We start from the raw sequence: 21,203 nt of genomic DNA on the forward strand, positions 1-21,203 counted from the left end.
AATGAGCCTGTCAGAAATACTGTTAGTTTTATGAACTTCTGATGATCAGGTAGCCGCCATTTTCAACATGATCTTCTGTTGAACAAAGTGCATAAAGTGCACGTGTCATCTTCTCTTGAACCATAGCTGTCCATACCCAATCATCTGCAACATCCAAGAAATCACGGATCAAAGTAGAGAGCAAGTTAAGACAGTCTTGGCAACCTTACTATTCTGTATGTGCCAACTCAGTAATACAGCTTATTGTAGCTGGGATACAGGTATGAGTAGTTTCAAACCATGATTTAAGATTTTTGTTAGGTTCATTTGGACTATCTTGTAAAGGAAGCATTCCACAGAAAGATGGCACGCAAGAGAAGACCTAGTCACCAGCTGAAATCCATGAAATTATTACAGTTCTTAACACGAAAAAATTATATGTTTGAGAGTCAGAAAATAAAAAAAGGAATTTTCCTTTTAAAAATACAAAATCTTAATGAAGAAAATGTATTCAAAATAGTGTAGAACATCAATTTATTTTAAAAAGAAAATCTCTGCAGACAATGTTTCAGACTTCACACAAGGAACTTGTTAACAGGCAGTTTTATATGTTTTAGTACAACTTGCTTTGATCTCTTTCAGATAATTATTTTTCCAGCAATCAGCACCTCTATCTCACATTTTGACTTGAAAGGTGCCTATCACCTTTGGATTTGAATAGTAAAGATTGCTGTTATTTTTTATTGAGATCATGACCTTCTTTATTACTACCTCAGATACTACATCAATAGCATCTTTCCTTTAACTGTCCACATACAGTTTGAAATACTGTAGCCTACTGTGTTGTGGTTTATGGTCTGATGTCAATGAATGTAATTAGAGCTCCTCAGCATCACCTTTCCCTTCTCTGGAGAAAGTTACTTTCTTTACTTCATTATATCCTGTGACAGTTACCTCAAGCCTGTGACATGTCTTAACTCTTCGCTGCTCTTTGGTGGTATTTCACTGACAGTTAGCAAGCTGTTATTATGAGATGGCTTCTCAAAAGACTGGATTTTCAAAATTCAGCTTTTAATTAATAGGTATTATCTCTCAAATCATCCTGGCAGCAGTCTCTGAGAATGGATGTGAAAAGGAGTTCCTCTAATACTGAAATTCAGACTCCCTTTAATGTAAAATTAAGGCATGCTAACCAAGGAACCTACTGACCACTCTCTTTCTTATCTAAGAAAGGAGGATCTGACTTCACAAAGGTATTAAAAGACTACACGTACATACATACATGTCCACTAAAGAACTATGTCCAGATTTTGTTTTGACTGTAAATGTGGTAATGCCTGTGAATCAAAAGATCTTTCAGAAAGACAAAATCAGCTGTCATTGTCCTCCAGCAAAAACTGGAGATCTTCATTCTTCTCCATCAGTCAACTTTCTTCATTCTTAGAATCCCTCCCTTTCAGATGCAAGTGCTTCATCAACAGATTTTATATGCTTCTCCCCAGCATAAATCCCATAATGCAGGTTGTCATCCTTTACAGTAGCCCAGGACATTTGTTTGGTGGAAAACCTTGCTGCCCACTCTCCTGCCTTGTTGACAACAATGACACCCCCCAAGCCCCCAACTCGTGTCTTCATGTAGTCTAATGCAGTGTCCGCTGCCACCTCTGGTGACATTCCTGAAAAGAAAAACAAAATCACTTCATGGTATCTGTCCTGACAGTTTTAAAATCCCCTTCAAATTTCACCCCTCCCCATGGACCCAGTCAAATCTAATTTCTCTTCCAACTGAATCAGCAAGCCAATTTCCAGTCAAACAAAGGAAGCATATTTAGAAAGGCTCTGGACAGTTGTGAAGAGCTGTGGTGGTGTGGTACTGCTCCAAGTATTTATTTACATAGCTTCAGATTTTGATTCAGTTTCTGTGTTTAATACAAATTAATTCACATGTTCAAGACCACCATTTCTTATGCCATCATTTGACAGGAAAAAAATGTAAATCTGCAAGGTTTTCATCAAAGGTTTGTCACAAGCTAGGTCTAAAGCATTTACAATTTGTAAAAACACACATCAAAACAATCAAATTTCAGTCATCATCTCTGTTCTAATTCCACTGGCTGCAACAGAGCTCAAAGTACATACTTCACATTGTCATAATTTATCAAAAGCAGACATCAGCCTGACACTTACTGAAACTTCTGAAACCATCAGGCAAAATGAGGTCTCAATGTACTAGACATCAGACAAAGGACCAGCAATACAACTTTAGCTTCTCGTATCAAGCTGATTCGTATTAACAGGAGTATTTTCTAAATAAATCAAATTCAGTATGTACATCATACACACAGACCTGTAACAGCTGCAAAATATTTGTTCACTACGAGTTTAAATACATGTTCAGGAATGCAGCTGGCCTGGCCTAATTACCCTAAGATATATATACCCTCAGTAATGTTATGCAGCTTAGGTTATAGAACAAAAACTGACCTTCATGCTTTCCCTGCAAATTTTGAGTTAAAACCAAATAAAACCAGGAGAGTCAGAATTATTCACAGCCCTGGTGACTGACAGGATAAAGCTCCTTATGCTTACGCATGGGTGGCACTGTGACTATTCAAGTCAGTGGCACTGTCTTTGAAGGGTCAGTATTTCACTGTTTGATTTTTCACCGAGACAACAGCTGCCACCATAAGACTAAAATTCCAACAGCTGTTAAGACTGGCAAAGCAATTCACTCCTGAAATACAGAAGTAAATTTTGCAGCATTTGTCCAAAAGAAGATATTTAGTATGTAAATACTGGATAGCTGAACAGAATTATGAGGGCTCTATAGTTGCTCTTACGTGTGCAACTTCAGCTCACTGTTCAAGGACTCAAAAAGTTGTAATAACTTGAGGGCTTGTTTTCAGTGCCTTCATGGAAACATGTTGGGAGGAGGGGCCAGGGGGAATCTAACTGCTGACGTGTTTGCCTGGCAGCTGAGTTATACTTCTGGGCAGGATGAATGAAGGTAAAGCAAGCATGGGCAAGGTGTACAAGTGCAAACTAATGAGACATGAACACGTGTGGGTTCATTTTCTTTTTCTCTCTTTCCAATAAACTTTTTAATTTGAGACTCATTTGACTTTCAAACTGATTAATCACAAGCCAGATAACTGCTATCGGTGCGTAAGTCTTGCAATGCAGTTAACTTCAAGCCAGAGGAGAAACTGGTTTACATAGTTTAGGCGAGAGCTTAAAGAGCTGTTCACAATTTGAATACTCAGGGACATAATTTAGAGAGTAAAGGGAGAGGATAAAGTGTTAAAAGCTTTGGGAAATAATCTGTAGGTTGTATTTTATGCTGAAACTGTCACATCAGCTATGGGATTTAGAGAAATGCACCCATTATATGCATTATATATGCATGTATATGCTCTATAAAGCACAACAAAAATATTCTCAGCTGTTACTTGTCTCTCTACTTACTGCTTCTTCAACAAAAATGTAAATTGAGTATTTTCCAACTATTTCCAGTTTGGTTGATCTCAAAGCAAGTTACACTGTACTGCCCCAAAGCTACAGCTTTCTAAAAATAATGGTGATATCTATATTAATGATTCTTGAACTGCATGCAACACAAGTATGTTGTCTGGCTATCTTTACAGGCTGTAACATAATCAAGGGTTTAGATGACAGACTAAGTCACGAAGGTAAAGCTCCAAAGGGTCATCCCACAGTCAGATTGTATTACAGTCACACAAGACATACTGCGTCAGCTGTTTACCACATACCCGCCCAGTCATTTTAGTACATTTTCCAAAACAAAATGTAAATTGAAATCATAGTTAAAAAGTCTCAAAAATAATTTCTGTTGCTGTAATCAGAGTTGTTACAATAAAGACCTTTACAATTTATTAGAAAGGCAAGATCCCATACTCTCTTATTTCAGCTCCAGTTATCTAGCCCTCCCTCACTGCTCCCTTAAATATATCTTATTTTTACTTGTTTTCTATTTCTTGTTCACAGAATTTTAGTTTATAATCGGGAAAACTGATTAAAGAGAACTTCAATTAAACAAAGCAGACAGTAATGTCTTTCCATGTACACTGATCTAAAGCACAATTCAGTATCAGGCAGCAGAGATAATTCTGTTCACTTCAGCTATTTTAGCTTTATTAATAATTTAATATTTTGTTTTCTTTTTAAAGAGCTGACCCATCCACACACCCCTGAGAGCAACTCTTCTGACAACTGTTCTAGGATGATTGTATATATATACACTGAAACCTGTGATTAGGCAACATTTCCTATCCTCATTATTTCAGCTTACAGGAAGTTTGGAACATACCTTGCTCCATGTGATAGAGGATCAGTCGGGCTAAGACCACTTTCATAATGCTCTCCCCATGTCCTGTGGCTGAAGTGGCACCAGAATGGTTGTCAGCATAACCTCCACTTCCTTTTCAGAGGGAAAAAAAAAGACAGAAGGCAATATTCTGCAATACGATTTAAAAGCCCTGCACTGTTTAAAATAGATACCAAACATTTCTTCCTAAAGGTCCATTAGCTCTGTGCATTTCTGGGACCAAAGTGTCAGTAATGCTTCTTTCTCATTTCTGCCTCAATTTGAAAAGTAAAGTATATGAAAGAGATCAACAACAGTTGGAGCAAGTCGGTTGCCAAGCTGAGAGAGAAGACTAGTGATCTGTTTGTGTACAAGAGACAGAAGCAGGCCAGCACTTCAAAGGAACGGGCAAAAATATTTTCCAGAACAGCAAGGGAGGGTATACTGAGAATCAGCAAGATAGGGCTGGGATGCAGAATGCCAGGTCACATCAATTGAGAAGATATGAAGGAAGATCTAGTGAGGACACTGGTAAGCTGACCAGCTTGAGGGGAACTTACCCTCCACAGCATGTAAGAGATGTGAAGAGCATGGGCTCTAGTAAAACTTCACAAAGCACCCCTGAAGAATCTCCCAAGTCCTCACCACAAGCAGAGTGCTTCTTCTGTTGAATTCCCCTTCCCCCCTTTTTCTTTTCTCCCATCCTTGTTTTGCTGGCACATTCCACACCCTGTTCTCCACCAAGCTTCTGCTTGCTCAATACCCGTATTTCTAGCACATCTCCTAAGAAAAATATTTCCCAGGAGCTAGAATGAAACATACCACAGCATTATAAACAAGGTACTGGGGGAGGGGAAAGACGCCTCAGAAGAGCAATGGAAGTTTCTCCCCTTCTGTACTTTCTTGATCAGATCAGACCCTTTTAATGGACTCAGAGTAATGTGGAAAACCACTACCATATTAAGTCAATGCCCCCTTACCAAAGCCTCTGATGTTTAAAAGCACAGCTGGCATTTCTGCAGATGCCTAGTGAGACTCAAAGTTGCAAGCAATATGCTCAACAGCGCCCAGTTTCACTTGTCCTTCACAAACCCACGTCCCAAACAATAAGAATGCTGAACATGATCTACACAGGAGGAGGGTATTTGCAGTCAGAAGGCTGCAGCCAGAAACAAAACTGAAAACCATAGTGAAAATGCAGAGGATACCAAAGTGTTAGCAACTTTGTATGCAAAACAAAGACAGTTTATGATAATCATATACTGCCAACAGCAATGCTATTTGAGTTTGGAACATGTTTTACTAAAAAGAATTATTTTCCAAATCCCAGCTGTATGGTAGAACCCTGAAGCAATCAAATGGCAAGTCTGTTTCATGAGAGGAAGAAGTCTGTTGAAAGGATTTCAAGTGTCTCTTTATACACGGATAAGAGATCTCTTAAAATATTTCCTTTATTCCACACCACACCTATTAGGTTCTGAGACAGTCTTATCAGGGCTCTCTTAAGAACAGGAATTTACTCAAAGTTGCTAGTCACTTTATAATTCTCGCTCACTGATGCAACAAGTAGTAATTGCAATTACACCTACTTCCTTAAATATCACAGAAACAGCATCTTAATATGGAGCAGGCTACATTTTTTGACTTAGTGGAAATCACAGCCATAAAAAAAAGAGAGCTTTATCAGAATCAACAGAAAGGAGATACAGGTGTTAGCATTGAAGAAAGGACAGAAAAAGCAAACTGCCATCCCCATTTTCCACACAGAACTCCCAATTTTTTCTTGCAAATCTCCATACTGTAAGGAGCTTTAGCTTTGATACATTTGAATGTTAAACCTCCATTTCAGATGGACTAGTATTTATGTTTTGTTTCACTAATGAAAAGGAGAATGCATAATACTTTTTTTCTTTCTTTATATGAGACACCTCCAAAAAGTGAAAGGCAAGGTCCCACACCCCATACCTATGCATGCTGTGTCACCAACACGGCCAATCAGTTTATTAGAGAGTCCTCCCGTGGATGTTGCACAAGCTACGTTGCCTTCACTGTCTATAGCAACAGCACCGACTGTTCCAAGGTCTCTGCCAAGAAAAACAGTTTACAAAATTAGACAGAATTAAAGCATACCTGCCAAAGCACGTTGCCTTTATTTCCCAGGTAGCTTTAAAGAAGATTTCTACAACAGAATTACTCCTCATCATAAAGCTATTTTTGCCATGCTTCTCATTACAAAAATAACAAGAAACATGCAACAATTCTCACAAGATTTTTATTTAATCAAGTAGAAAACACTTTTTTTAAAAAATCTTTTCCCCATGACTTGTTTACTTTCATAGCATGGAAACTTGGGGATGAAAAAAAACCCGCAAAACAAAAGCACACAGGGCAGAAATACTTCTAGTCATTATAGCTCCGGAGTAGTTTTTTGGCTGACACACAAACTGACACACAACTTTCCCCTAAATGGCAACTCGAAGATGCAACAATTGGCTCCACTGTCTCAACAGGAGGTTAACCGGAATTATTAATGACAATGCACGTAAATGAGTGAATACAGAAAAGACAGTAATGTTATGCATGCACTGAATCATTTCCTTCCTGTTCCTCCTCTTTCCTTTTCCTTACTCCCCCCTTTATGTTTGAATGCTATTAAAAAAAAAAACAACCAAAACCAACTTATTTATTTGCCTTTCAACTAGTATTGCTCACAATGCATCATTAAGACATATTTTAGTCTTTGTACTCTGTAGCTACGTAATCTTGAGGTTTAAATCACTTGGGCAGTAGACTGCTGAAACTGCACATTGGTTTAAAAATCTTCGTGCACTGAAGAAAACAAAAGTCTCAACTATTGCTTTATTTCTTCAACACAAACAAGTCATATACAATAGCCTGCTCAAAATATACATGTGTAGTCGTATGGAGAAAAAAAAGCCTGTCGTGACTTACTGTAACAGTTGCTGCACTGAGAAGCGAGACATTACTGAGAAGCAACAGTTTAAATATCCACATATTCCAGTCTTAGCAATTCACGTAGGAACATAAACCAGTATGTGACTAGGAGAGTTACACCAAACCCCAAAAATATTCTAAATCCCTCCACACAGGAAAATGTAACTATCCTTCAAGGAACTACCCAACAGGCAACTGGAAAAGGAATACCTTTTGAATTTGCCTGACCACTGGTGACAGTTTCTCTATAGCTCTGCAAAATCTAAGCTAATTAAGTCAGACTAAGTCTTTGTGTACCATGAAACCCACAGTCAGGTTCTCAGAGACCCAACTTCCTGTTCCCTCCTGCTTATGTAAAATATCATACTGTCAGTCCCTACACTTCATTCACAGCAATTCAAAGTTGACTGATGAATCACAGGACTTATAAGCTGCTCTGACATTTATATAGAGACGGACCTCATCTCAAACTGATATGATGGTGCAGATGGGCTTCCCACCCATCCATCTGTTACAAATGATTTGCCGAAAAGAACATTAGTAAATTCAGTACTCGCTTGCACATTCCTGTAGCACCCTTCAACCAACTAAAGTTAGATCCTCCTGAGAAATTAAGAAAGGTGTATCCAGATGTCCATTTTCTTAGGTAAGCATTTACCTTAAGTAACTGTGAAAATAAAAGCACACATGACACAGGCAGTAATTACCTGTTTTGGTATGAGAGCACAACCGGCAATAAATAGCAAAGTGAATGTGTCCAACACACCTCATCTGCAGTGGAGCAAACAGACAACTACACTTGATTTCTTACTGTCCCTTTTTTACTCCTTCAGTGTAACCTCTCCTTTGATCAGCTTCAGAACAAATGCAAAGAAGATATAAATAAATTTTTTTGCACGGCTAGTTGACTCCAGAACATTAACAAGGCAGACAAAACTGCTATCAAATTATAACCATCCCTCTATTTTTAGTTATTGACAGTAGCAAGAACCTCAATAGGTACCTGTGGTATACCAGAAGATGCTATTAGGGACCTTTTTCAATCAAGAATTATTCCTATATACTGCATATACTGTGATACAGAATGTATTATTTGGATTTGTTCATTCCCTTTTGTCTAAATCTTTCATTATCCAATACCCATGAGTGACATGTACTTATACTATCCTCATTCAACTAATGAGATACCTGCTATTTTGTCTCTCAGCCCTGCATCAGTAGTAGGGTTTTCTGTTTATTGCTGCCAGGGTCCTTGTTAGTTAATACCTCCTTGAGTTACTCTTGCAGTGTGATTCACACTGGGGCTAGGACCCCATTTACTACCTTACAGCCAGACTCAACTCCCTTTCTGTGGGATTCTCAGGCAAACTCTGGAAATTCTTAACACGGGTATTGCCAGAGTCTTTGGAGTGAGAGACTGCAGATAAATCGAATCATGCCTTGTTCTTGGCAGAAGGTGTGCAAGATGGAATGTTGTACATGCAGTGGAATCCAAAGCTTTCAGCATAAATGAATTCAGGCTTCTAACCAGCAGAGGAGAAAGGTATCTCTTATGAAGACACCAGACTTTACCTGCGAAGCCTACGAAACCCCAGGGTTTCCAACACTGTGAGGATCAGGGGACTGGAAGTAAAATATACACCAACCTTCAAATTCCCAGTATGATCTGGTATTATGTTGCCTCTGACTAATACTACTCCACCTTCTGTCTGTTCGCCTCAGGCAAGTTTCTGCATAATCACTGTGGACATAACAGGGAAAAAGAACATTCCACATGTGATACAGAATGAAATGGGTCTGCATTAAAAAAGACCTGTTTCCAACTTTGTGAATTTGTGCTGATGTTTTGGTTTTCAGAAAAAGAACAGCATGGCCAAGACAAGAAAAAGTCTTCAGCTTTTCAGAAATGCACAAGCTTTTTATTATCAGATATTCCAGAACAAGGCCGTGCTGAAATGGAAGATGCCTAACACTGCTTAAAAAAAAAAAAAAAAAAAAAAAAAAAAAAAGATGCAGTTATGAGGAATGAATGAAGACTTAGATGCCATGCTATTCCAACTAGTATTTTCAAGAGAACAAAGTGGTGGCTACACCATCCTCAAAATTCTTTGTAATGAATGATAATACCACATAGTCCTTGGACAGACCACGAATCAAAAGGAAACTTCTGCTGGATACAAGACGAACTACGACCAAGACCTTAAGGTCAAGGAACAATGTCACTTTGTTTACAAGACCACATTTACGCTTGTCTCATTACTTTGTTTTTCCTTCTAGTGATTTACTGAAAGTAACACATAAGTTGTAGTTCACAGTCTCATTCATAGACTTTATTAATTAAAGAAATGGAAGAAATGGAAGAGATTTCCTCTTTTGATCTAAAAAATTCTCTACTCCTGCCATTATTCCTATTTCACAAAACATATGAACAGCACATAATACAGCATTTATGTAATATAACACAGTGTCTTCCTGCACCACAGCCATGGACGTACAAATGGAAGCTCAAAACAATTTAGTGTTTATGCCTACCTCACAGGCACAGAAAACATTTTTGACACCTGGTATTTTTCATTCCTTTACTGCCCATCTCACCTTCCTCTCTACTTTATATGAGACTGGGCTGTTTTCCAAGTGATACTCATTTTGCTGTTGGGCAATACCATCCAGCAGCAGCTCTCTTCCCACCCACCTTTAAACGTCTCGGTCATTGTTTTTCATTCCTTTTCATAACCAAAAGCCACAACCAGCACTCGGAAGGAATTACTGGTCAAAGTCTGATGTTGTTTAACTACCTAATCCAATTTAAAGACAAATCTGATCATCTCCTTAACCAAGATCAGCTTTCTTAGGTTTTTGGGGTTTTCTTTATGAACTTGTTTTAGTATGCGCACTAGAGATTTTTTAAAATCAGTTCCTCCACAGAAAAAAACTATACTAAATGATACCTGCTGTTTGTTAAAGCTACTCTATGCACTTCTGTAACTGACGATTTTAAGAGTAATAACAAGATCTAACTTTATCCTCCAATAAAGCCACAAAACCTGTGTTATTGTCAAAGTGACCAATAATCTTAAGCAGCAACAAGTTTGATCAATTTTCTTCCAGTCCTTTAAGCTTAAGCAAATTCATTGAAAGCTTGGTTTTCTACTGCTTTCAATGAAGACATACTGTAAAGACTGTATCAAACCATGTAACATTTGGAATACAAGCCTTCAAGGTTTGCATTTATTTGTTTGGGGTTTTTGTTTTTCTTCGTTGCTTTGTTTGTTTGGGGGTTTTAGGTTTCTTATGAGTTTTTTTTTGTAACCAGAGAATACAAATTAATTTACCCAAGTTTAAAAATAAAATATATTTTACCTACTTCTGAAACTCTTCAGGGTTGGAATCTGGCTCAAGGTTCTTCTTCCATCTCTCCCGGGATCTCTCAGTTATGAGTTTCTCCCCTGGAATCTCAGGAATACCCATGGCCTTAGCAAACAGGTGTGCACCATGGTCAGTCAGCAGCATATGCTTCGTCTGCAGAAAGACAAGAGATTCACTGACAATTCTTGTTGTGTCTTCTACTGAGCAGTTTTGTATAACCATTAGTTTTAGAAGTATCCACACAAAGAAAATTCCAAATTTTGTTTTTAAAACTTCTACATTTCTGTCCATATCCCCTTCCACTATAGCTGAAAAAGCTTTCAGCTCTCCAAACCACAAAGTTTAACCACCTAGAAAAGAAGGTAGAAAAGGATTGTATCTATCTATTTAATGCTTCCTATAATGGGAGAAGAAAAATTGGTAAATTTGTTCTTTAGCTAATTTGTATGCTACTTTTTTGAACTGTTTCAAATGAATCACCAAATTACTTCATAACTATTTTGTCCAGTTAATGAAGAGATCTAGAAGGCTTTTACTCAAAAAAATTCTAAATAAATTCCTGTTTAAAGGCATTACACCTAGTAAAACAACCACAAAATGTAAATAGCATGCAACTAAATTGTTTCTTAACATCAGCTGAACAATTTTAAGTATTTCCTTTAATAAGCTGCTATTCTTATTAACTCAGAATTTCAAATTTAAGAACAGAATACTTTCTAATGGATTTGACCAAAAAATGTTTGCTCTCTTCTAACAGTACTTGAAAGTTCTATTTTGATTCCTTTATTTACAAAGCACTTCAAATCAGATTTTAATTCAACAATCTTAGTTAATTCCATGCTTCAAAGTCTGTAGAGCTTGGTTAATTCACATTTTAGAGAACTATGCCGGATAAATTTGTTTAATTAATCCTTATACTTTAGTAGTTGCTCTGAAATCTGATTTTTTTTTTTAATGTGTCAAAAAGTAAGCAGCAGCTTCTCTTACAATTACATGGCTGTTAATTGCTCGTCAGAGCCTGGGAAGGTATTAGAGAAGGGATGGTCTGACCATACAGCACGGAACAATTTCAGAGCAGAGCACCTAACCTACAGCAAGCCTTTATGTCCATGCAGCAGCACAGCACACAGGACCCAGCTGAGGTCCAAAAAGAACCACGTGATGCTGGAGGCAGCAGGCCCGCAGAGCCTTGCAAAGCACCCACGTGGCACATTCCCAGCTCTCAGCCAGAAGCAAGGATGGCAGAGGTTGGGTATTTCTGTACCATGCTACATTCTGCAGGACAGTTACAGTCTCAAAGCTTCAGGTTAAGATGTTGCAGACCATCAGCTTCTATTGATTTCTAAACAAAGACAAGTAATCACTACCATGACCAATGCAGAGCACTGCACTGTTTTAAAGGACTCCAGACAAACCTCTTCCCAAATCAGAGACAATGATCTCTACTTAAGCCTATTATAGCCTCTGCACTAAGCCCTCTGGACAGTGACGGAGGACTACACTTTAGAACCATTTCTGATGTTGCAGCCCCAATATCAAACCCTTTTGAAAATTTAAATGCCTTTTTAATAATCTTTAATTCATGAGAGTATAGCTTTAGGGAATGATACTAAGGGTGCCCAGGAAGATGGCCCCTGTACATGTAAAAGCCTTACAATGCTGAGTGCTGCTACCATGTCACCAGATGATGTCAGACCTACCTATTTCTAACAAGCTAATGAGCAGCGTTCTTTGACTTGAAAGCCAACTTCTTTGTGCAATACTGCCCCCCTCTGCCACTACCACTAACCCCGGAGAAGCACACAATACAATATTTAAAACAGTTTTGGTTTTTATTTGTGGGTGTGGGTTTTTCTGTTGCTTAGTGTGTTTTCGTAGGAAATTTGAAATTTGCTTTTGTCTTGATCTGTACCAGAAGGCTGTGTCCTCCATCACTTGCTTTCTTCAGCAATTAAGACTATATCATCATTTAAATAAGTTTTTTAAAAATAAAATTTTATTATAAAAAGATGGAAGTTATTTCTAAAAAGTTTTCAAAGGGTTCCATCCCATATGCAAGTTTGGGTAACATATGCACCTTCCTAGGCTACACAAACAAGAACATTTGCATACTGATAAATAAGCTTCTATGACAAGACTTTATGTTTGGAGGGCTTTTTTTCCTTCTTTTTCACTCCTCACTGGAAAGAAGATGTCTTAAAGTGATTTTTGTTACCCTCTTCAACAGATGTTGTCAATCAAAAGAACTGGTAGAACACTGTCAAACAATGCAAAAGCTTATTTTTCTGTCTCATTCTTCCAGTTTCATTAATATGTTTGCCAATATAAAGTGCCTACTTTTTCTGGAAGACATTTACATAAAGTAATCCAAAAGGACAAAAAAAACGGTTCAAGAGATCTTGGGAATAAACAACAAATTTCAGCACTTTTAGTTAATTTCACTGGAAATGGGGAAAACACACCAAATTTCTGCCTGGCCTAAAATTCAGACCATCAAAGTTCATTCTTTAACAATTCTGGCAGCGCAGAGCACAGAAAAAACCTGGCCCTTTGCCTCGAGAAGTCTGTGTTCTAAGCTAAATTCTCCTTTGTCTAATGTAAAGTCCTGCAGAATAACAGTAGGGGAAAACATACACAGCTTACGTATACCAATGAATTAGTGCTCTAATGTTCATGAGAAGCCCAGCTAATGAAGTGCTGGAGCTGAGAAGGGTCACATGCCCCATATTAAAAAAAAAAAAAAAAAAAAAAAAAAAAAAAAAAAAAAAAAAAGATTTCAATGTATAATTCTATTTTTGTTCAATACAAACAGGAATAATTCAACAGAAATTTAACTGCTTTTTCAAGAATGTGTTACATGACTTAATGTACTAAGTCTTCCACTTCTGGAAGCTCCTGTGATCAACAGCACAGTAAATAATGAATGAAAATTATTTCAGTGCCCTCTTTTTTTCTGCTCCACGAATCTGGACAAGTTTGAGCCCAGTGGGAAAGTGACAGCACAAAAGGACAAATGTGTTGCAACAACAACCTAGAGGAGCTACTCTGGCCACCAGATGGAGCCCACACTGTTTCATAATAGGCTGGAAATATAATTACAAGCAGACGTGCAGGGTGGTTTTGGTTGGTTTGTTTGTTTTTGGAAGCTGCATGTTTCAAAATTCCTTATGGCATTGAGGCATCTCAAAACCACTGGGAAATACGCATGCAGACTTAAGACCCCAGGAAAACTACCCGTATTACCCACAAGTCAGACAGTTAAAAATGTTTTTAATTAAGCACAGTACAACAAAACCCAGTATGAAATGTACTGTGAAATACCCTAGGTTGGTGTCCCAAAATTCCTGTCCAAGATGAACAGACAGGCAACAATGAACTGAAGAGCAACATCAGTGATATTCCCATTTATGGGAGATGGAGAAGCACAGAAACTCATCTCAAGATACATCAAGAAATTCAGGCCAACATTTACATTTGAAATTTATCATCATCTACACAGATTTTTTTGTATCTTGGTAAAGAGTAATACCTTTACCACAAAATGTCACGGTGTTAGGGCTATACCACTGTACTTGGTCCTGAACAGTAGAATTTTATTATTCCATCACAAATTTAGCCTCAATACCTCTGAACACCAGAAGCAACAGGCAATGACAAGAAGGACCTTGCAATAGACAAGACAGACAGAGGAGAGGGCTTTCCGTTTGTTGGTTTGGGGTTTTTGTTTGATTTTGAAACACACTTTGGAAAGTTACATTCTCAAAATACAACAGTTGTTTTGACCTTATTCTTGTTACTCAAATGGGATTTTTTTCATGAACAAGACAACAAAGAAAATAAATCAGTGATTCTGTAATGTGACATGAACAACGGGCATTAAAATAAGTTCTCTACAGAAGAAAATAAAACATTCACCTTAACATGCTAGAAACATCTCACCCCCAACCCTTCATCTATAGTCTCAAATTTATCTTGCGAAGTTGTCTATCACCTAGACTTATTTACTGATCTAGTTAATGACAAAATAAAATCCATATGAAGGAAAAAAACACTTATTCATCAACAGTTTTAAAACTGCTTTCTAGGAGACATCTATTTCACTGAAGTATTTATATTCAGTATTTTAGTGATATGTTCTGATCTTAAAAGCAGAACTATCTTCCAGTTAAGGACACAAAAAAATTCTATCTGCTTTGGAAGCCATTGAGGACAACATAAATGTCAATCATCTTTATACCAAAACAGGTTTTGTTTCCTCAAAAGTCACTTTGAAAGGTTAAAGAAACATAAGTGTTCTTTGTTAATAAGTGTTTTTACAAATATGAACCTTTTCAACAATGGGGCAGCTGCACCAGTAGTCTGAAAATGTAAACTCCAAAAGACAGGACAAACTTTTTGATCACTGTCACAGCCTTGTAACACTAAAACAGACACAGATATCACAAAAATCACTCCCATCCTGACATAGATCAGTTGCACTCTATCTGAAAAATAAGAGAAGTCTGCTGTGACAAATATTAGACTTCTTAGTGGAGTAGGGTGGGATTGATCTTATGTAGAAGGTCAAGTAGTATTTTATTGCCCTGATAAATTTGATTATCTTGGAAAATCGGTCAGCACCACATAGAGGTAATGTTACCTTCTACTGCTGGAGGACTACAACTGCACTGGTGCTACCACTTGATCAGGTCACAATGGAAAAGGCTTCCCAGAACAACATAGGAGTGTATTACATAGCCAAATATGTAACTGGGTCATTTAATTCAGCTTCATATCACTGCAAAGTGAACAATGTATTACCTAATTTTAATCTTGCAAGATCAAGCACAAGACTCAGTGACAACAAAAAGCTCTTCAAAAACCAAGTGAAAAACAACAACAAAAAACCCCTTGAACACCAGCAGTGGAAATACAGGAGACCAACATGTATAGGTCAAGTTATATTTATAAAAAACAGCATTCTAAGGAAACATATCTCAAAACCCCTTAAAATAAGTGCCTCATCATCATGACCATAGTTTCCAAACACTCCAATCCATTTCTCCTTTCCTTCCTGCTTTAAAGCACTACACAAATATCATCATTGAGGTGTATCAATACACAGGATTAAGTTCAAAGGAAAAAAAAATGCTTCAAACTTTAGTAGATAATCAGCATACCTTTTCCATAACAAGTCGAGCAAGTTTTATTGGGTTTGCTATGCACTTAACTGCAGATACTGCGCCAGAGTCTAAATTCTTTCCATCCATGATAATGGCATCCATTTCTACTTCGCCTTTTTCATTTAGAACAGATCCACAACCTAAAGACAAAAAAAAAAAAACAAACTAAAATTAGAGGGCAAGAGAAAAAGAAGAAAGTCATTAAGAGCTAACCACCCAGGTGATTCAATTAGCTCTCAACAAGCAACCCTTCTCTTTCCCACTTTGCTGACTTACTGAAAGTATCTCCCACATACAAATAAAACAGCAGAAACACTGCCGAGTATAACCACAAAATCCAGCCATTAACAGAAGTCTCACAGAGTACATCTACTTTAAAATTGAGTTTTATTTTTTCACAAGATGAAAAACACACTTCCAATTCCATCCAAATGATATACTTGGTATTAAAGTTAAAATAACAAACCATCATGAACAGAATTCTTTATTCCCCAGATCGCTTTCAAGTGTACTAAACTATTTTACCTTTACAGTTCTTCCAAAGGATACAACACCACCCAAAGAAAAAGTATAGTGTTTGATCCTATCAACAGATTAACATCACACAGCACTCCAAGAAACTGCCAGAATTAATGGAGCAGAATAAAAGTGTCCCCTCACTACTGTAGGAAAAGCTTGAAATAACAAGTTCTTCCATTACCAAATTAAAACAGTAAATAAAGTATTTTAAAAAATAAAAATTAAGTAATAAAACGTCAAGTAGTTATTTTCTTCTATAATTATCAGTGCTATCACTAACCTAATTGAAAATTAATGACATATAAAATGAGACAATGCAAGTAGTGTGGTTTTTGTAAATAATGCCAATAATTGTATCACAGGGGAATAATAGGTTGTAAGTTATCAAGTGCACAAGCCTTGCTAATACAGATGGTGAAGACTAAACCTGAAAAGAAGTAAAAAGCCAAACCAAAACATGGCAGACTCACATGATAGCTCAGGTAAAAAGACCTGAGCATTGTACACAGCTCATCCAGTAGGGCTTTTCTCCTTTCTGTTAAACCAACATTAAAGTAGTCCAGAAGCCACTGTTAATAACTGACATAAGACTTCTATATCAATGTACTTCAGACCTGAATATATGAAATTAAATCCCCTGTAACAAGAGGCAGCTAAATCCTGTAATCCTCCTCTTGTAATCTCAGAAACTGCCCCTGCCACATACAGACACACCCCCAAAAGTTATTTTTTACCTGTCTCCAACTGCATAAATTATTCCAGAGTTCAGTCCTGCATCATTCATAATATGTTAATTTCTAGACTTTACTGATCTGTAAAGAGCTTACAGGTTAATTGCCTTGTGCCACCCACGTTAACATCATTCTTCCAGCTTTTCCTTACGCTGGTAAGGAATTGTTTTCTTAGCTAAACCCTGCCATGCTCTTTTAACTTCCTTTGACAGGGTAGGCTTTTTGACCCATGAGCACAAAATTCCCACTAGAACTAGGGCAGGCCTTTCTCAAGTATCAGTGACCAGAACCATGATTTCAGGGGAAACTCAACGAGGCCCCTTCATCACTGCATTAAGAGTATCCTATGTCTACTGCACATGTCTCATAGGATACAGGTCAGGATTTTCTAAAATTTACTCAGCAGACAGTTTCTGTAATCAAAGGCAGCTTTCTAAAAAACTCTCCTTTTACAGCTGGTAAAGAGAGACAGGTGCCTTTTAAGAACAATTCATCCCACTTGCCATAGAATCATAGAAAGGCCTCGGTTGGAAAGGACCTTAAAGATCATCTAGCGCCAACCCCTTTCCATGGGCAGGGATGCCACCCACTAGATCACGTTGCTCAGCGCCTGATCCAACCTGGCCTTGGATGCTTGCAGGGATGGGGCATCCACAACTCCTACAGCTTCGAGAGCTGTATAACCAACTTTTCTCAGTCCACTAATCACCATGAAAGTCTCTACACCACAGCAAAGCTAGTTACTGAACTTCAAGTAATCTCAGGTAGGATTAATCCTTCCTTCTGTGGTTACAGACTGCCTTTTCACCTGCCTTCCAAAGCAATGGGTAGGGACTACCAGCCTCTGAGGCTATGGTATCCATTGGCAGCAGTGCTGAAAAAATAAGGTTTGTGGGTTACTCATTAAGCAAAGGACTGGGAAAACAAGAGAGAGACAACAGAAGACAGAAAATCTAAGGGGACGCAAATAATGAACATGTCTGACATTAGCCAAATCACAGCTGGGATACTGAAATCTCTATCTGTGGATATATCTGTGGATACATTCCCTCTATCTGTGGATAGATAGATCTGTCTTCTGTCCTGCAAAGGCTGCATAGGAAATAGTGTGCAAGGATCAATAGAGTGTCAGTTCTTACACCTGGAGTACTCATGCCAAGCTGGTTCATACCACTAGCCAAAGAGATCACAAAGAAATACAACCAAGGCCACTTTCTCACCACAAGTAGAACTCGATGACTTTACTACATTGCACAAGTGACTAAAATGGTAATTTTATAGCTTCTGAGCCCTTGCACCAAGCCTACATCGAGACAACCCTACACAGCATGGCTACACCCTATCATTCAAAAAAGGACACAACTTTATTGTTCTGCCCATTCTTCCCTACCTTTATTGTTGTGTCTTAGCAATGTCTGTGTTTGCCTAGCAAATATTACAGCAACACTGATTTTATCTTTTTATGAAGATAAATACTACACAGTGAGTTTTGAACAGCCACTCCAATCAGGGTCCTCTTCACATAGCTTTCAGCTCATTTCTGCCAGATTCCAAGAGCAGCTGTATCTAATAAGCATTAACACAATTAGATGTATCTGAAAGTAATAGACTACTTGCCACTTGGATCATCACAGTCAAACCTGAACAAAGGGTGAATGCTCAAGTCCAGTTAAGTAAGAGCCAAATGAGAGAACACCACCCTGATGCTAACTATTAAATGTACACTCTAAGTCTAACTTACACCTCTAAGTCCACTTCATGATTTCAGCTTGAATGCTCTAAAAATCAAAATGTTCAACCCAAGTCAATAACAAAACACTAAAAGTTTCATATTAAATAAAAGCTCTCCCTTGCTCTCGACTGCAAGGTGAGAAGGAACAAATGAACCTCTGCAAACTAACTGAGCACATAACTAATAGCTACATTATCTAAAACACTGAGCACCTACAGGTTTTTCATTCCATATTCATTCCTGACATACCATGGTAGGAGTGGGGAAATATTTTTCCTGAAATTCACCAAAATAATAAATTTGAGGTCCTAAGAAGAGGAGAAAGTATTTGATTACTACCATTAACATTAATTCACATTACTGATTAGGAAATTCAGTTACGAACCCTTACTATAAAAAGGGATAGATTCATGACTCATATACCATTATTGGATTACTTCTGTAGTATTATTTGTAAAATAACTAATTGCAAGCATTAATGAAGAGAAAAACCCCTAAAATCGCCAACATCAGTATTTCTAGGGCAATAGGTAAAGGTCGAGCACTCAGGATTAAAAAAATGCTGCAAGGTATGTCCAAGTGCCTTGAAGATGCGCATTAACTAAACACATATTCCATAAGAGTCCATGTCTTAAAACTGGATATACACAGCACAGTAACAGGAGAAGATTTACAGAAAAGTAAAACAGCACCACACAAATTAAATGGCAGATACATAACACTGAAAAATGGGAAAAGAGTAACTCATCTTTTTAAGGGTACTCATGAGAGACTACAGTACATACCATGCTGAGAAACCACCTATTTTGTGACACTAATATTTACTCCATGGCAATGTACATAAATCAATAATAATGCAATAATAGTAGTAATAATAATAATAATACAAGCTAGGATTTTTCAGAAGCATCAGGGCAAAACACTTGGAATACAATATGATTCTAAGTCCACTTATTTCCTAAAAAAATTACCTGCATTAAAATGAGGATCATCTTCCATTGACCGTACTGCCTCCTCAACTGCATCTACGGCACTGCCTCCCTGCTTCAGGACACTGTAACCTCGCAACGCAGCTCTGACAACACCAGCACGACATCCCTCTTCTCGTTCTTTGAAGATCCTGCCAGCTCCACCATGCACCACGATGACAGGCTTCATCCTGCCAAGTACCTCTTCAGGCTTTCAGCTGTGCACACAGGCCAGTTGATTGGAAAGAGGAGTCTTTAGCATGTGCTCCTTTCTACACGGAGAGAGGCTGCAGGTTAGGTAACACATATGGGTGGTTTGCCTGCCACAATTTTACCTTCTGGGAAGCCAAGTACTCACATGGAGGAGTTCCTAATTCAGTCTGGATGAGTTGCACCAGGCAATTTAGTGCAACTTCGAGGCCAGCGCTGCTTTGAGGAAGGGCCCCTTTCAGGCTAAGTTACTCTACAATCTTGTGGTTTAGTATGAACCCTGTCTGGTTTATTAACATGGAACCAAGCATTTAAGTAAGCCTTGAACCTGCTAACTGCTCTTTGTTTTAGATGGGTAGCCCTGTTGTCAGAGTACAGTAATATCACCAGCAATAAAGAAAGGCAACTGACCCGACCCAAGTTAAAGGCTTACCCAGCTCAACCACCTGGATCCCAGACCTCTGATCTCTTGCAATACTTTGAACTTCGAGCAGGAAAACAAGGCGTTCATTCACACGCGGAAGCCAAACACCTCGTTGTTACTGCTCATGGCCTCCCGCGAGCAAAAGAGATTATTGCTAGGTGCTACATAGCCTTGGTGATGTAAATCACGGGTTTTGCTTCCAGAAAAAGGCAAAGAAGCAGCAGCCAACTCATCTCCCACTGAAATCTGGGGCACCTCACTGAGAAAACTCCCCTCGTGAAAAGTTTCTCGGGGACGGCTATTTTTGGAGGCTGTGAAGAATAGAATACAACAGCCTTTCCTCTCATCCTACAAGCAAACCCTTCGGACAGAGCCTCCCGCACTCCTCCGGTCCCTCGCACTGCTGCTGCCCCAGGGGCCACCGGCCGGGATGACAGCAGGCGGGGAGCAGAGGAAATCCCAGCCCGGGCCGCCGTGGGGAACAGCATCTCGTAAACGAGGCCGTTCAGCCTTTTATTTCAGCCAGCAGCTACGTTTTTCCCTTACTCAGCACAGGCTACCCTGGGCCATAGACCCAGCCCAGCCGCGCTCCGCGGCAGCGCCTCCGCTCAGGCTGGGCCTGCGCCGCTCGCCCGCCCACCCCCGGCGTTCCCGCGGAGCGCGGGGTCAGATCCCACCTGGAGCGCCCCGTCCCTGCCGTGACTCGCGGCCGCCCTGGGCGCGCTTCCGTGCGGGTGCCCGGGGCAGCGCGGGGCGGGCGCAGTCCCAGGGACGCTTGGCCCGGCAGCCGCCCTTCACAGCCATGGCGCCCCCGCCTGCGCCAAGGCGTGCCC

The 21,203-nt window shown here is 38.9% G+C and overlaps 1 protein-coding gene across 2 annotated transcripts; it reads right to left on the reverse strand.

Annotated features, from left to right (window-relative positions):
* Window positions 1-496: 496 nt before the first annotated feature.
* On the reverse strand, window positions 497-21,203 carry ASRGL1 (asparaginase and isoaspartyl peptidase 1). 2 transcript variants are annotated; one of them, XM_032104760.1, is made up of 7 exons: window positions 21,048-21,203; window positions 19,740-20,008; window positions 15,784-15,926; window positions 10,623-10,777; window positions 6,269-6,387; window positions 4,307-4,417; window positions 497-1,655 (listed from the first exon to the last, which is right to left on the reverse strand). In XM_032104760.1, exons 2-7 carry the CDS (start codon window positions 19,924-19,926, stop codon window positions 1,420-1,422), a joined length of 951 nt encoding a protein of 316 aa, XP_031960651.1. In that variant the 5' UTR covers window positions 19,927-20,008; window positions 21,048-21,203; the 3' UTR covers window positions 497-1,419. The 2 variants fall into 2 exon arrangements, with proteins under 2 accessions (XP_031960651.1, XP_031960652.1); XM_032104761.1 differs by lacking the exon at window positions 21,048-21,203 and adding an exon at window positions 20,095-20,883.

The sequence above is a fragment of the Corvus moneduloides genome, chromosome 3 (assembly GCF_009650955.1).
Source record: "Corvus moneduloides isolate bCorMon1 chromosome 3, bCorMon1.pri, whole genome shotgun sequence".
NCBI lineage: Eukaryota > Metazoa > Chordata > Aves > Passeriformes > Corvidae > Corvus > Corvus moneduloides.

Excerpts from the sequence above, each read along its gene's own strand:
- ASRGL1 (XM_032104760.1), bottom strand. The coding sequence starts at position 19,926 with ATGAAGCCTGTCATCGTGGTGCATGGTGGAGCTGGCAGGATCTTCAAA. Across the intron at positions 15,927-19,739 it reads TGATCCTCATTTTAATGCAG|GTTGTGGATCTGTTCTAAAT; the intron begins GTAATTTTTTTA and ends TTTTGTCTTTAG. Across the intron at positions 4,418-6,268 it reads TGGTGACACAGCATGCATAG|GAAGTGGAGGTTATGCTGAC; the intron begins GTATGGGGTGTG and ends CCCTCTGAAAAG.